This window comes from Phacochoerus africanus, chromosome 8 (assembly GCF_016906955.1).
Source record: "Phacochoerus africanus isolate WHEZ1 chromosome 8, ROS_Pafr_v1, whole genome shotgun sequence".
NCBI classification, from domain to species: domain Eukaryota; kingdom Metazoa; phylum Chordata; class Mammalia; order Artiodactyla; family Suidae; genus Phacochoerus; species Phacochoerus africanus.
This window is the reverse complement of record NC_062551.1, coordinates 5,416,200-5,431,383: the sequence shown is the minus strand read 5'-3', so window position 1 is coordinate 5,431,383 and position 15,184 is coordinate 5,416,200. Positions and strand designations below refer to the sequence as shown.

The 15,184-nt window shown below is 46.1% G+C and overlaps 1 protein-coding gene across 2 annotated transcripts in view; it reads left to right on the top strand.

Moving 5' to 3' along the window:
• Positions 1-15,184, top strand: part of CDH13 (cadherin 13) — a 1,025,127-nt gene that overhangs the window by 364,285 nt on the left and 645,658 nt on the right. For both annotated transcript variants that reach the window (XM_047789670.1, XM_047789669.1), the window contains exon 3: positions 11,276-11,484. In XM_047789670.1, coding sequence (XP_047645626.1) covers positions 11,276-11,484 — 209 coding nt within the window. The remainder of the gene's footprint in view (positions 1-11,275; positions 11,485-15,184) is intronic.

The window sequence follows — 15,184 nt, the reverse complement described above, 5'->3', positions numbered from 1 at the left end:
GCCAATTGAAAAACTTGCCCAAATGATTTGCATGATTTTATTATTTGATCTATGGATTAGTATCAATATTTACCTTAAAAGTTATAATTCATCCCCTCAAATGTTTCTCATGTGTAGCTGCATTCTTAAATGTAATTTTATTATGACTTAAGGCCAAAACATTGTCTAAAGGAACACATCCAATTTTAGAGTAAAATATAGGAAAACTACACAAAATTTGCTTTCTAAGCAATTTTTAGACAACACAACTCTTCAGTAAAGGGAGATATATTTGTTGATAATCCCTCACCTTAGAGCCTTCTGGTAATTATAAGCCTGCTCATTGATTGACTTTATCTTGCTGCTGGAAATGATCTATTATATTGAACTATGATCTGTTTCTAATATCTGCCCTATCTGCTTGTTTGGCCTTTTGACACAGTGAAGAAATGGAATACCCGTCCTCCAACAGGGCAGTCCTCCAAATGATTTTATGGTCCAACTTTCTAAATTCTGAGTACAATGAAAGCAGATAATCCAGCTTCTTTGTCTTGATGTTGGTCTTTATCCCTTACTGCCTACCCTCTTTCATACTGTAAGTGAACAAATGATACTTCTAAGGAGTTAATGGATGAATATGTTGAGATTTAGAGTAATAGAATTTCCTAGTTGTAAGAGATACCATCCAGTGCTAGAATCTTCTTCCCCACCATTCCTGCTCAAGAGTCATTTAGATTCTACTGGAAAGTGTCCAATGGCAGGCAAATTATTTCATTCATAAATAACAAGACCTTGCAAATGCTACCCTGATTTTCCTCAGGCTTTGCTAGTATTTGGACAATAATGCATCATGCAAATAATAATATTTGCACTGCACCAGCTTATAGCTGACACCTGCACAACTGTGGGATCCCCACCCACCTTCCTCTCTTGGCTTTTATTCTGGTTACTTCTAGAAGCCCCCAGGGAGTCTCTTATACAAATTCATGAATTATTCTTCCATGATCTCTTCTTCTGGCCTCCTTATTGATTAATATTTCTGGGTAGCTTTTAAAGGAAGTGCTTCCCACTGCTCTCTATGGGAAGACTGCTTCTAAAGGTTTTTCTCCAAGATCCCCAAAGCATGAACCCTTCAAGATGCCAGAAGACCCCTAGGCTGCTTTAGTCTTCATTGCACCAGAGCAAAGCCACGCTGTTCAGAAATGGGGCCAAGTGGCTCTTCGCAGTAGTTTATCAGGAAACAGTGCTTGAGACTGCCTAAATCACTTGTGGTTTGTGAATCTTTTAGCTTATATGTATGTTTTATTCTCTTCTTGAACAATAGGCCCATGGAGCTGGACTTAAAAACCAATATTGTGTTTTCCTCTCCACCTTCATCCTGGCTCTGCATCTTTCTAGGTGCTCATACAGAAGTTGTCCTTCTTATAGCTTCCTTCCTCCATATCTGCTTATGCAGCAGAGAGGCACTTGAGGGATCACACGACTGCCAGAGCATCACACGCAGTTAGGATCAAATCTCCACATAGCCTCGGCCAGGATTCTCTGCCGCATGTCTCGAGACAACTCCAACAGCAAGATCAAATATGTTACAGGTTATAGTGGAGCAAATTTATCTTCTCATTAACTCACCCAACAGATGCTCAGAGAGCAAGGCACGTGTACATATTACTAGATAAATAAGAAACTAGGGTCAATGTAAGACACATGGACCAGTGATGTGAAAACACTGAGAGGGGAGCTCTGTAAATCCGAGACTTGGTGATTCTCAGAGTTGCTCAATCAGTGATTTCTGTTTCGCTGATCAAGTGACTTTCAAATCAACTTACTCAAATTGTCACATGAGTTTGGGCCATCATTCTCAGTTTTGTTTGGGGAGTTTCAAATTTGCTTCGCTGCCAAATTGTAGTTCTGCTATTTATTCACTCAACAAACAGAATTGAGATGTCCTGTGTCAGGCGCTGTGCCATATAAAGTAATTCTAATCTGAAATAGAAATTCATAGTGATTATAACCGTCATGGAATATAGGATGCATAGCAGTTATTCAGAAAACAACTTGTGTGTTTTAAAAAATCAGTAGTAAGAAGAAAAGACTCTGGAAAAGACTAGATCCAGAGCTAGCAACAAAGTTTTTTAATGGTAGGCAGAGAAAATCCCCTGAAAGCAGATGTGAGCTCTGTCTTTTTCCAAGAGGAACCCCTTGAGGGTTTACATGGCAAAAATAGGTTTCTGCTGAAGATCCCTTGATGGAATCATCCATTATGATGTCTGCAGCTGACATGATAGAATTGAAACGCTATCTTATCAAACTCGGGATTGACACATGTGGTGGTATTAAGACCGTTTTATGTGCATTTTGCACCTATCAAATCCACAAAGCCTTTGGAGCTGAAATCCACTCCTGGGGAAATGCGTCACAATTAGGAACATGCCCAGAACCTGACAAAAGCTGTGTGGATGTCCGTGTTGACGCCAGACCAAACGTGGAACCCAGGATATGGCTCCGTTCATCCAGGAGTCAAGAGGGTAGACAGAATCCGGGCTGGAAGAGGTTTCTTTCATACAGGGATCTGGCCCAGTGTGGGTGGCACTGAACATATGTAAATGAGAGCATGATTGACTAGAAGGCTTCAGTAATGAGTGTTCTGAGAAACCTAAGGATGTGTTTTCTGTTTCTCTCACGTGGGCAAATCCCAAGAGCCTCTGGACTTCAAGTCCTTTCAAAGGAAGTTGAACCCCAGTGGGATGCTGAGGATGTGAAAAGCAATTAAGTGATGGTCTGTATCCTGGGGAGAGCCCATCTGATATCTCTGAGCTAAGCGCTGTTTTCAGTTGTTGGAAAGGCATGACTTTCCACGCCCCAGCGAGGACTCTGCACATCAGCCAGTATGCAGGCCCTTCTGGGGCCACTGAGTTCCGTTCCACTAACTGGACTGTGAACACTGGGTAGATGGTACTGTCGAAGAGACAGTGAACAATTTACATTCCACTTATTTTTTCTTGACCAGCGTACTGCTGAAACCAAGCCATTATCTTCTGTGTGCCAGAATAGTTTCCAGAAGTAGGTGCAAGCACATCCGACTGTGGGAGGAATACAGCTTCCAGGGCCCACACCCTTCTGATCCTCACGTATCCGTGCACATGTGGACGAGTAGAGTCTGGCTGCCAACTCTGAGAGGCCCTACGATTTACGTGGAGACCAGTTTTCAGGACTCTACACACATGTATCGTGTGTTTAGGGCCATTCGCCCACGCGATGATGCGAGCACATGGATCGCAGACTGGCCCCAGAACACTTCCAGAAATGGCCCAAATTCCATATTTAGTGCATACCTATCTCCATGAGCAGGGATGTTCTCTATTTTGCAGGTCAATCTAAACCCAGCAGCGTTTTTATATTTGCTGTGCTCATAATACAGCTTAATTTACGTCCTCACACATTTCTAGATGGTAAGAAATCTATGCCTTTTCCCTTTCCATCCCTAAGCACCACATTCAAGAGAAAGAAATAGAAAAGCATAAAATCAAGGTCAGGAAGATTAAGCCCCTTAATTCACATGCCAAACTTCCCATTTCAATTGTGGTTTTGTCTCCCAGCTAAAGTTTGTCTTTTTGTGACATTTGCATTAAGCCCAGAGGACATTTTGAGTGGAAACATGCTGAAAGCATAATTGAAACGCTGAGTGGTGCCATTTGTCTAATTTGCATTTTTCCCCCAGGTGGGGAATTTTCACTCCCCCCTTTCTTCTCCTGGGGTGTTCAAAGATTATCTCCAAGAATGATGTTGTGCAATTGATTCCAATAAATCCCCATGTACAGTATATTATATGTACAATTTTTTTCCCAGCAGCTATTTTAAATGCCATAGTGATAAACTATGTAAAGAAGTCCTTTTTAGGTTCACAATAGTACAGATAGATCCTTTTCCCCCTCAGATAAAGGTTTTCTGTATTTGTTCACAAGTGTAATTGTTTATTTGAGTTTTGCCTTTCAGTTATCCTCATGGTGTTATTCTGAGTTACTTAGGAGGTTGTTTCTGTAGAAATAGGGTTTTTTTTTTTAATAGATATAAACTATTCATTTTCTTCTTTAATATGTCCTGTGAACTCTGTACCCCAAACATGCATTGACTTGATCTCCATTTAAAAGTTTGAGAATCACTAACATTTCCACTGTGTTGACAGAGGTCATGCTCTGAGATAATGGTGCAGGGCCGGCTGATGCTGTGAGTTGTACCCTTTCAGTAGGAAACTTTACCTAGAATTACAATCAGTGGAGAAGTAAAGTCTGTTTCCTTCAGGAGGAAGAAGAGACAAAGTGTGTGGTGACATACGTCTCTTTTGATTAAGCATTCTTCATATATTTCAGCTGCTTTGTTTAGGTACTGCCAAAATCGTGATGGTTGGTGTGGTCTAGATTTGTGCTTTTTCCTAAGGTTTGCGTCTTTCTCAAGACCTCGTTATTTATGTTGTATATATTATTTCAAATATCAGAAGACTTCCTATATTATATCATATAATCATATATCATGATATCAGAGCCCTCCTAGGTTACAGGCCTGACCAGTGTGGAACCAGGCATGAACTTGTTTACATGAGGGAGGAACGTAGCCCAAGCCAGCATTTTGGAAGGGTAGGAACATGCATCATTGTGAGGAGTTTAGTGCACGCACAAACATAAGTTTTTACTTGACTCCTTAAATTGATTTTAACATTAGTAAAAATAAATTCGGCCCGTTCATCATAAATATTATCTTCAAATAATTTCGTAAATAAAAGACATAGACCAATTAAAAGAAAAACATTGGGTGAACAATAGACTAGGTATGAAAGTGTGGTTAGATTGTGGATCTGGAAGCTGCGAGACGGAAGGAGAGAGCACTTCCGCTTAGGTAGACCAGCCTCGACTAACTGGCCTTAGCCTCAAGCGACCTCGCTACGCCTCTTTCCAGAGGACAAAAATATTTACCTTGGAGGGATAATGGGAAGCATCATCACAATTATGAATGTAAAACTCTCAGTGCAGCATCATTCTTTCAGAAAAAAAGAATATCTTAGGTTTTCAGGACATCGCAAAGAATCTATTTGGAGAGTATATAACACATCTCCGTCAGGTCTACTCTAGACAGGCCCTGTAATCTCACTCCTTTGATGTTATTTTCCCTTTAGGGCCTCTCAGGAAAGATCGGTAGGGCTTTGCCAAGAAAAGTGGGAGGATCCAAAGATGGGCAAGTTAGCATCAGAAACATCTGCCTCACACCTTTAGCCTCAGCAGAGATGTCTGAAGTTACCATCTCCATGGTAACCACACAGGCCAGAGCACAGGTACTGGACTAGAAGTGGAAGGACCCAGGAGGCAGGCAGAAAACCAGCCAGAAGAAGGAAGCTGTGTAGAAGAGGAAAGGGAAGCTTCCTTAATGCCCAGAGATGCAGGAATGATGAGGATAATCATTCTTATTCATGAAGCACTAGGGTCTGTCCAAAGTGCTTTATGTACCTATTATGTAGTAGGTGCATATTAGCTTGTTTGATGCTCACCATCAGAATTATAGTACGGATGAGGGAGGTACCATTATTTGTTCCACTTTATAGATGAAGGCATTGAGGTTTTGCCCAAGGTCTTGGGCTGCTACACATGACCCAGTATTGGAAAAGGGGTTAGAAACCTATCATTAAACTGCTCCTTCTTGGGACACAGGAATGGCAGTTCCTGGCATGCTAGGTCTCCGTGCTAGGAGTTGCTGGGAAATGCGGAAACCTGGCATCTTGACCAACAATGCATTGTCCAGTGTCCTGGTTCTTGTCCCTGGCTACTTTAGATTCAACTGAGGAGTCTTTTTTTTTTTTTTTTTTGCTTTTTTTAGGGCCGGCCTCATGGCGTATGGAGGTTCCCAGGCTAGGGGTCCAATCGGAGCTATAGCTGCAAGCCTACACCACAGCCACAGCAATGCCAGATCCGAGCTGCATCTGTGACCTACACCACAGCTCATGGCAATGCCAGATCCTTAACCCACTGAGCAAGGCCAGGGATCGAACTCACAACCTTGTAGTTCCTAGTTGGATTCACTTCTGCTGTGCCACAACAGGAACTCCCACCTGGGCAGTCTTAAAGAGTAATAGTGCCCGGACCCCAGTCTGGTTATATGAAAATCTTGGTTGAGAGTTGAGGGCAGGTATTGCTAATTTAAAAAAAAAAAAAAAATTCTCCAGAGAGTTAACCATCATGGCTCAGCGGTTAATGAACTCAACTAGTATCCATGAGGACTCAGGTTTGATACCTGGCCTCACTCAGTGGGTTAAGGATCCAGCGTTGCTGTGGCTGTGGTGTAGGCCAGCAGCTACAGCTCCGACTCAACCCCTAGCCAGAGAACCTCCATATGTTGCGGGTGTGGCCCTAAAAAAAAAAAGACAAAAAAACATTCTCCAGGTGATTCCTATAGCCTTGAATAAGACTCACAGCCTAAGGCACTTGCTCTTGAACTGATAAGAAGTGTTCTAAAACCAGACCCTATTATGCAATCCTTAGTCATTTGATACAAGTTGGGAAGAGAGCTAGAATATATTGCGGGCCTACACTGTGCCAGGTCCTGAATGTAGATCTGGTCTCTCAACATCCTCTTACCCGGTACCTCGGACAACCCTGGAGGGCTTGCTGAGAAGCCTGGGTGGGGGGTAGAGATGGAGCCCCTGCCCATTTCCCTCTCATTCATTCATTGCTGGGATAAAGGCGTGCTGAGAGCTTGAGCTGCAGGTGCAGTCTGATCAGACTGGGAAAGTGTCTGCCTTTTCTGGATGTGTGGCCTCGAGCATCTTAGTCATTCTCTCCAAGGCTCAGTATTTTTTCCTATAAGATGGAAATAATGCTTATTAACTGTGCATCCTCATTGGAGCTGTAGGACATGACTTCTTGGAGGGACACAAAAATTGTACGTTGTGTGTGTTTGTGTAGAGTAGATATGCATGCAGCAAATAAACATATATGTTACCTACGACATTAATCTCATGACAGTGGTGGCAATTAGGCAAAAATCTAAAAATTCTCCTGGGTAGGGGGAGATAATGAAAAACAAGTTGGGAAATGCTGCTGTAGAGAAGAATTGCTATGAGACTAAAGGGGGGCTGAATGTACCGTCCTTGGCACAGAGCCTGGCACTCAGATGCCACTGAACAAACAACAGTCGTTACTGTTATTTGTCAGAACTACATTCACCACGCACACACAGATCCCAGCTGTGCTTAGGGGCTAAGTGAAGCTTTATCTGGATTATGAGGGAAGATCAGGCAGCACCCCTAACTTCACCAGTGAGCTAGGTCACAGGCTGTGAGAGAAGGACACACACAGAGCTAAGGGGAGACAGTGGCTTGGGTCCTTCATTTCCTCCCTGTCTCCACTGCTGGACCCAATCAAGATGAGGTGATGAGGGGGTCTTCCTTCTCAATTCCCAGCCTCACCTAAAGTGCCTCCTGCTTCCAGTATGGAAGAGCTACCCCCCGATCCACCATCAGTGGAGAATCAGCTTGCCCGTAGAGAATAATTAGGTGGAGTTATCATTGAAAAAGCATTCTTTTTGTTATTGGAGACACAGAGATAAATAAGATTCAATTTTTGATTTTTTTTTTTTTGTCTTTTTGCCATTCCTTGGGCCGCTCCTGAGGCATATGGAGGTTCCCAGGCTAGGGGTCCAATCGGAGCTGTAGCTGCCAGCCTACACCAGAGCCACAGCAACGCAGGATCCGAGCCGCGTCTGCAACCTACACCACAGCTCACAGCAACGCCGGAAACTTAACCCACTGAGCGAGGCCAGGGATCGAACCCGCAACCTCATGGTTCCTAGTCGGATTCATTAACCACTGAGCCACGATGGGAACTCCCAATTTTTTATTTTAGTTCTTGAAAACAGATACATAGAACGGACATGTTGATATTATATAAGAAGCAGTATGTGCAGGAAACACGGGGAAGGCAAGAGGGTGTTTAGAGATGTTGCCCAAGCTGCTTCTCAAAAAATGATTAAGAGTCGATAGGGCTAAGGGGCTGGGAGGTGCCTTCGGCACAAGAGGAGTCCTATAATCACTGGGGTGGGAGGGTGAAGGAGCTGTGGGGGCACAGGAGTGGATAACGTGTGAGGCACAGAGTGAAGGTGAGAGCTGTGGCCAGCTTGGAGGTGGAGGCCTTGACTGCGCAGTGTCTGCACCAGGAGCCGCAGTGGTATGAGTCTCACGAGAGGCAAGCTTCTCCTCTAGTTGCAAGGGAAGGATACTCGCTTCCTTCTCAGCATCAGTCTATGTGGTCTTCCAGGCCCGGTGTTTCCTGGGCACAGACTACCTCGCCTCTCTCTTCCTTGTTTTTCCCCTGGCTCTCCGAGGCCATGTCGCTGGCTTAGTTGCAGTTCCTGCAATGTCACGGGTCCACTGCACATGTTGGAGTTGCGCCTGCGTGGAGTAAGTCCCTTATTAACGCCCATCTCCTCCACTAGCCTTCAAGCCAGGGACTGTTTCCATCTTTGTTCATCTCATAACCCCAACATCAACCGTAACATAAGCTCAGGAAATATTTATGGGAGGGAGAGAGGAAGGAAGGAAGAAAGGAAGGAACTAAGGAAGGAATGAACTAAGAACTTAGCTGTGAAGCTAAAACTTCCACGGAAGAGTCTCAGAATTCTACTCTGGGAAGATAAATTCTTGTCGTGACAATAACCATATTAGTCTTGTACACCTTCCCTCACCACCATCCCTCCGTAGCTGCTGTCCAGGGACCAGAGCCAGAACTAGCAACCTGGCAAAAGCAGCCTGCCCTGTGGGTGAGCAGGGTGCCTTCAGGGGACGAATGCTAATTGATGGTGACGGGGAAAGCAGTCTCCATGTCTGTCCTTCTTAGTTCTCTTCCCAAACCTGAGCCCAGCCACACCCAGTCACTCTGGGCTACCAAGATGGTCAGAGGAAGCGGACAGGTGTCTGAGCACTGCAGACTCCCAAGAATCCCCCTGTGTGTTTTTCACAGAGAAGTTGCTAGAGCCAACTTGGTACCAGGAAAGGCACTGGAGCCCTGAGGCAGAGGAACCTCAAGGTGGTACCAGGCTGGGAGGGAAGTAGGAGCAGGGCTGTGCGGGGGACTCATGTCACATGTTCAAGTTCTGATGAGATTTTAGGAGGCGGGGAGTTCTACACAGGGCCTAGTCTTTACTGAGAGCAGATCAGGGGGAAAGGCAGACAGACCAGGGTTCAAATCTTGGTTTGGTTTTATGATTTACAAACTGTGTGTGTTAGCCACCTCCTTTGCCCTCTCAGAGCTTCAGTTACCTTATCTATAAACTGTGGAGGGAGGGGGTCAGAATTATTGTAAAGATTAAATAAGATCATGAAAGTAAAATGCTTAGCAGTGAGCCTCTTAAGTATAAAGTGTCTAGTTCCTATGAGCCATTATAATTATCAGCTAATACGGGTACTATCACCAAAGAATTACCTTTCCAAAATAGAAAGATTGTCTTTATTCATCAGATAGTTTTATGCCTTTAACAGTGTACTTGGGCCCAGGTAGATGTCACTTAAAAAAACAAAGCAAGACAAAACAAAACAACCACAAAAAACAAATAAGCAAAACATGCACACACACACAGGAGGGTTCCTAGTGGTACTACTTAACCAACGCCAAACTGGAAATGGCCCATGTGCCCATCAAGAGTAGGGTAGATATATAATATATACACTCAGTGTAGCCACGTGATGGGGTCCTGTACCGTGATTAGGATAAAGTGCTGTACTTGTAGCCCCTGGAAGGAATTTCATAAACATAATCTTGAGCAGAGGCAGCCAGACCCAAAAGAGCCCCCTGCTCCCCGCCCCCCCCCCCCCCCTTTTGATTCCATTTGCAGGAAGTGCAAGTACAGGCGAGACTCATCTAGGGTTAGGAGTTAGGAGAGTGTAGCCTCTCGGGAGGAGAGCAGGGCTTTTACTCAGGAAGCGAGAGGCAGAGGGGCTGGTCATATTTTGTGTTCGGGTTCATGGACGTGTCCACTTTGTGAAAGTCCACGGAGCTGTCCTGATTGATGCTCTTCTCTCTACCTGCGTCATGCTTCAGTTAAAGGTTTAGTAAACAAACAAGCCAACCTGTTGATCAGAGAGCTAAGAAAACAAAAGTAGGGCTGGGAAAGAAAGCTGGTAGCACAATCCCTTGCTCCCCCGCCCCAGAGTCTACAGAGGAAGCCAGGCTGGCAAACACAGGGGCAGACAAGTGACGATGCCTGCAGTAGCCAGATCGTGTGCCGGGTCCAGACATACCGCAGAAGGGAGCATGGTGGCTCACTGTCACACAGCTGCTCATGGTGACAGCTCTGAGCTCCCTGCAGTTCCCCCCAGGCCAGCTGCTTCCCTCACATGGCTTAACTGTGCGCTGTAGCAACTGCCCTCACGCCTGTCCATCCGCTGCCCTCATCTGGGCCAGGCCTCATTGCTGTCACACTGGGTTAAGAGTTTTCTTTGCCCTTCTCTGTTCCGCTCTCTAGAACCCAGAACTACTATATTAGAATCTTTGCATTGGGTACTCGGTACCATAAGAGACATCTCCTGGGTGATTCTGATGCCCTGCCTTTGGGAAACTCTGCTTTGCACTGGAACTGGAAAACACACCTGCCCTTGACCTTGTCCACACTAAAACTAGTTCAGGGCCTTAGCAGAGCCCCCTTACTTTGTGGAATTTCCCCATTTGTCTCCAGAGGACATGTCAGCTTCATTTCCGGCCTCTCCTACATCTCCATCATTCCTCCACCCTTCCGAGTTTGCCTCTCCTCCCAGCACGCTAAGTTAGTTCGCTTTCCCTGCCTTTGTTTTATTTCACCACCCCATCGTGCCTTTGAGTAACCTACAGCACCCTCCGCCCTCTCAGGGACCTTCTAATTTCCCACTCGTCTTCAAGACCCGGCTTGAAGCCGTGAAGCTGTCCCTCAGACCTCCTGACCTCTCTGATTCTCCCACAGCACCTCACACACACGGGAGGACATCCTGTCCCTAAATGTCACTCTGCCATATCTGACCGGACGCTTCACCCACTACACTCAAGGCTCTGTCTGTGCCTCACTGGTGTGGGCGTGGGGGGTGATTAAGGACAAGGATTGGTGACCGAGCGAGGTCCTTCAGTGCAGTCAAACCCACAGGGCACAAGTGGGTGCTGTGGGATAAGGAGTGGCGCTCGTGGATCTGGAACGGAGAGGGGTGATCCACGTGCCGTGGTCAAGGACAGCTCCAGGACTACGCTGCCGGACCCACTCATGCTGTTTTTGTTTGTTTGCTTGTCTTTGCCAGTGACCTTCAGTGACTGTAAGGGAAACGACAAGCTGCACTATGAGGTCTCAAGCCCATACTTCAAGGTGAACAACGATGGCAGCTTAGTCGCCCTGAGAAACGTAACTGCGGTGGGCAAGACTCTGTTCGTCCACGCCCGGACTCGCCACGCGGAAGACATGGCAGAGCTCATGATCGTCGGGGGGAAGGACATCCAGGGCTCCTCACAGGTAACGGGAGTGCTTGGGATAAGTTGTACCCAAGGACGGGCACTGGAGTTGGTATATCATATGTGGGAAATGGGTCTCTGGTTTATTATTGGCCGAGGTTCTTTTGCTGTTTGCAAAATGACAGCAACCCAGCTCAGCGAACAGTGTGGTGGGAGGAATTCATTGGATCATATCACAGATATTTCAGAGAGAGCTTTGCCTTCGAGCATGGTGTGTACCAGTGCCGTGATGACAGCAACTTCAATCCTTATCCCCCATGATTCCATTTTCCTTCTGATGGCTTGACTCTTACACGAGCCCCTCTCTCCGCACTTCCCTATGTGGAGGGCTTAGCAGGTCCCCTTCATTTTCCCAGTCTGAAGGCATCTGAGAGAGCATCTCTTCCAGATACTGCCAGCCGGAGCTTGAAATTGAATCTCATTGGCTCTGCTTAGAGGACATGCCCAGCCCCGATCCAATTACTGCGTCCATTGGGTCCTCGTGCTCTGTTTAGCTAAGTCTGGGTCACCTGCCTTGTCCTGAAGCCAGAGTGGACTAGTCCCCCCCTAAAACATACTGGCTGAGAGTGAAAAAGGGGTAGTTATTCAGAGTTGATGAAGATAATGTCATCTAAGGGGGGGAAGTGGATGTTGGGCAGGCAAGAACCAGTCACCCGCTACAGTTGTGTACAAGGTAACCATGGCATGTGGTGCTGTGCCTTTGCCAAACACTGGTGCCCACACCTTTCCAAGTATCACACCAACATGTGTGTGATTTTAGGAATGCCACAGACTGTCCCCGGGTGTCCTGATTGTGTCATCCAGAGACTTTGCCACAGTGGGCTTACCTACTCCTCTTCCACCAGGAGCTCAGAGGCTCTGTGGCTTCTAGATTATAGAAAGGGAAGACACACAACAAGACCCTGGCAAAATAATAAAATAATGATGGTGTTTCCCCAGCTTGGTGCAGCTGGCCTTTTCTCCTACCTGCTGCTGGCCTGCTCTTAGCTAATTTTTCAAAGCCTGTGATTCCCACTGCTTTTCCCCATCTGCCACACTCCCCATAACCTAGCTCTATCTGCTCATGTTGTTCGGTGGTGGAGTGAACACTTCTTCCACAGCTGGGGAGCAGAGCGGTACACATGGCAATGTGAATGCTGCTTTCCTGCCAGCGCTGTCTGCGCGATCTCGAAAGAATCATGTAATGTCTCTATCTGCAGGCAGAGAGGCATTAAACGAACTGCGCTGGCAAGTAAGTGGCATGTGTGCTACCCCACTCTGTCCCCAGGTACATGGCAGGTATTGCTCATCACCCTGGCTTGACCCGAGCGTTTCTTCCAATACAATGCTTCTGGAAGCCACTATCCATTGATCAGTTCGAGATGTTCCTAGCGCTGGAATATATTTGCCATCCCTGGACTGAACAAACTCCATAATTCCCCTTCACATCTGTGAATCTGAAGTTAAGGGTACGCGGCAAGCTAGAAATAAGCCCACAGTGTGCTGCTGGTGTTTTCAGAGAAAGTAGGATCTTGGGAATACATACCAGTTTTGGAAACCCATTGACACCACAAAAGGGGGCTTATCTCTCACTTAGCCATTTTCACAGCATCTCTCTAACTGGTTATATAAATGACTTCCAAATATCTAAAGTAACAAAACTGCCAGAATGTACAGCACAGAATGCTTCTTGGGAACGAGTAAATGGTACAGAGATTCAGATAAGGGCATTTGCACGTGGAATGGAATGTATTTGGCGGACGTCATTCATTGTGCTTGACAGCTCATCTTTAAATCTGGAAAAGACCGCGGCATACTATTTAGCTCAAAACAGAGCAGAAGGGATTCTAGGCGCTTCTTAGGGCAAACTTCACATTGATGGGTTTGGAGACCCAGGGTCATTACTGAGAGGTTCAGCCTTAAAGAGCTGGTCCCTTTGTCCCAGAAAGACACCCTTCTCGGGACAAAGCTCTTTGGAGCCATTTCTCATTGGTCACTGTCTGCACGCATCATCCAAATAGCTTGGCTGCAGTTGTCATCTTATAAAGCACAGTGGTGGCTGCTCTGCCATTCAGGGTGCCAGACTCCAGGAGAATGGGGCATTCACCTCCCACCTCTTGTAATTTTATGAGGTTTGAAAATAGGCCTTGTGAAGTTTCCCAGATGTGTCCATAATAAAAAAGTCCAAAAAATGAAAATGAAAAGGCAAGGAAAACAGTTAGCCAGAGATTCCCTCTAAGGAAGCGCAATCCTTAATAGCTATCCAGTGGGTGTTTTTGAAGGCCTACTGTGTGTGGCAAAGCAGGCCAGCTGCTGGAGAAGGAGAGCAATGGGTACATGGCTGGGGAAAGAAAGTGAGCATGCTTGTTGGTTAAGTACCAAGTTGGGAGGCAATGGCGATGCTGCTCTGAGCCTTTAGAGAAGGGAGAGGGCATGACAGCCAGTGCTTGCTTGGTGCTTACTGCATGCCAGGCTCTGCTCTCATGAACAGACAAATGCTGGGTTGTCTAATCTCCCCACAGCCTATAAGTCATAAGCTACTGTCCCCATTTTACCATCCCTAGTTTGCATTTTTCCCCATAACTGAGGCGCAAATAGGTGAGTGAGAGCCTGTGTTGTTTAATGGGACTCTCATAGTGCGTGCATCTCCGGGTATGCTTCCACATGCATGATTAATTCTAACCCTCACACCCTCCCTGTGAGGCTGCAATGGTACCCCCTTTCTACAGCTGGGAGACCCTGGCCAAGATCCCTTAGCTTGAAATGGGCAGAAATGAGACTGAGATTCTGGCCTCTCCACCCGTTCTCCTTCCTGTCACTTTGTTCAACAGAAGACTGTGCACCTGGGTGGCTCTCCGTGGGTCCAAAGATGAGGGCGTGAGTTCGTGTCATACAGTAGCAGTGGCAGGAAATAACCAGTGCAAAGTGTGGTTCGAAGAAGGAAAGAGCCGAGATTGAGCATCCAGATGATTACAAATTGTCTAGCCTAGGAAAATGGAGACGGATTGGACCAGTCAGGAAAGAAATGGTTGGGAAAAGCAAACAGTGCCATTTGGATGTGTTGGGTTGGTGGCTCCTGGGGATGGTTTGATGGAGGTGTTCAAGAGACAACAGGGAACACGGGCTGGATCTGAGTAAACTTCTAGAGGAAGATGAGCACAGCGGTAGGGCTTGGGCTTTGGTGTCAAACTTAGGTAGGTTCAAATTTCTGTTCTATCACTATAATGATGTCCCTTGGGCCACTCAACTTCCTGAACTTCAACACCCTCATCTTTGAAGCAGGAATAAGAATAGAGCCTATCATAGAATCCTTGCATTGGGCATGGTATAGACACCAGGTACTGTCACCAATGGCTTTGTTTTAGAAACGTAGGCTAAGTGTCCTCACTGGGGCCATGACATAGAAAGTAGAGATTAGGGACAGGACGAGAAAGTGAGGCCACAGAAAGAGAAGGTATGCTCGGAAGGGCACTGAGGCACACCGCACAACTAGAACAGGAGAGATGTCGGCTAGTGGCCATTGTCACATCACTGTGTCTGGGAAGGAGGGACATGCTTTAGGACAAGAGTACCCACAGTGATGCCCAGCTCAGCTGCAGTACCTGGAACCCTGAAATTCTTTAATAAAAGGATGTGCCTCTTCTATTTTATGGGCTCTATGAGACCCTGTTTCACTGGAAAGCCTATAGCCCAGATCTATGAAGTCTGATTGTTTAATGGTT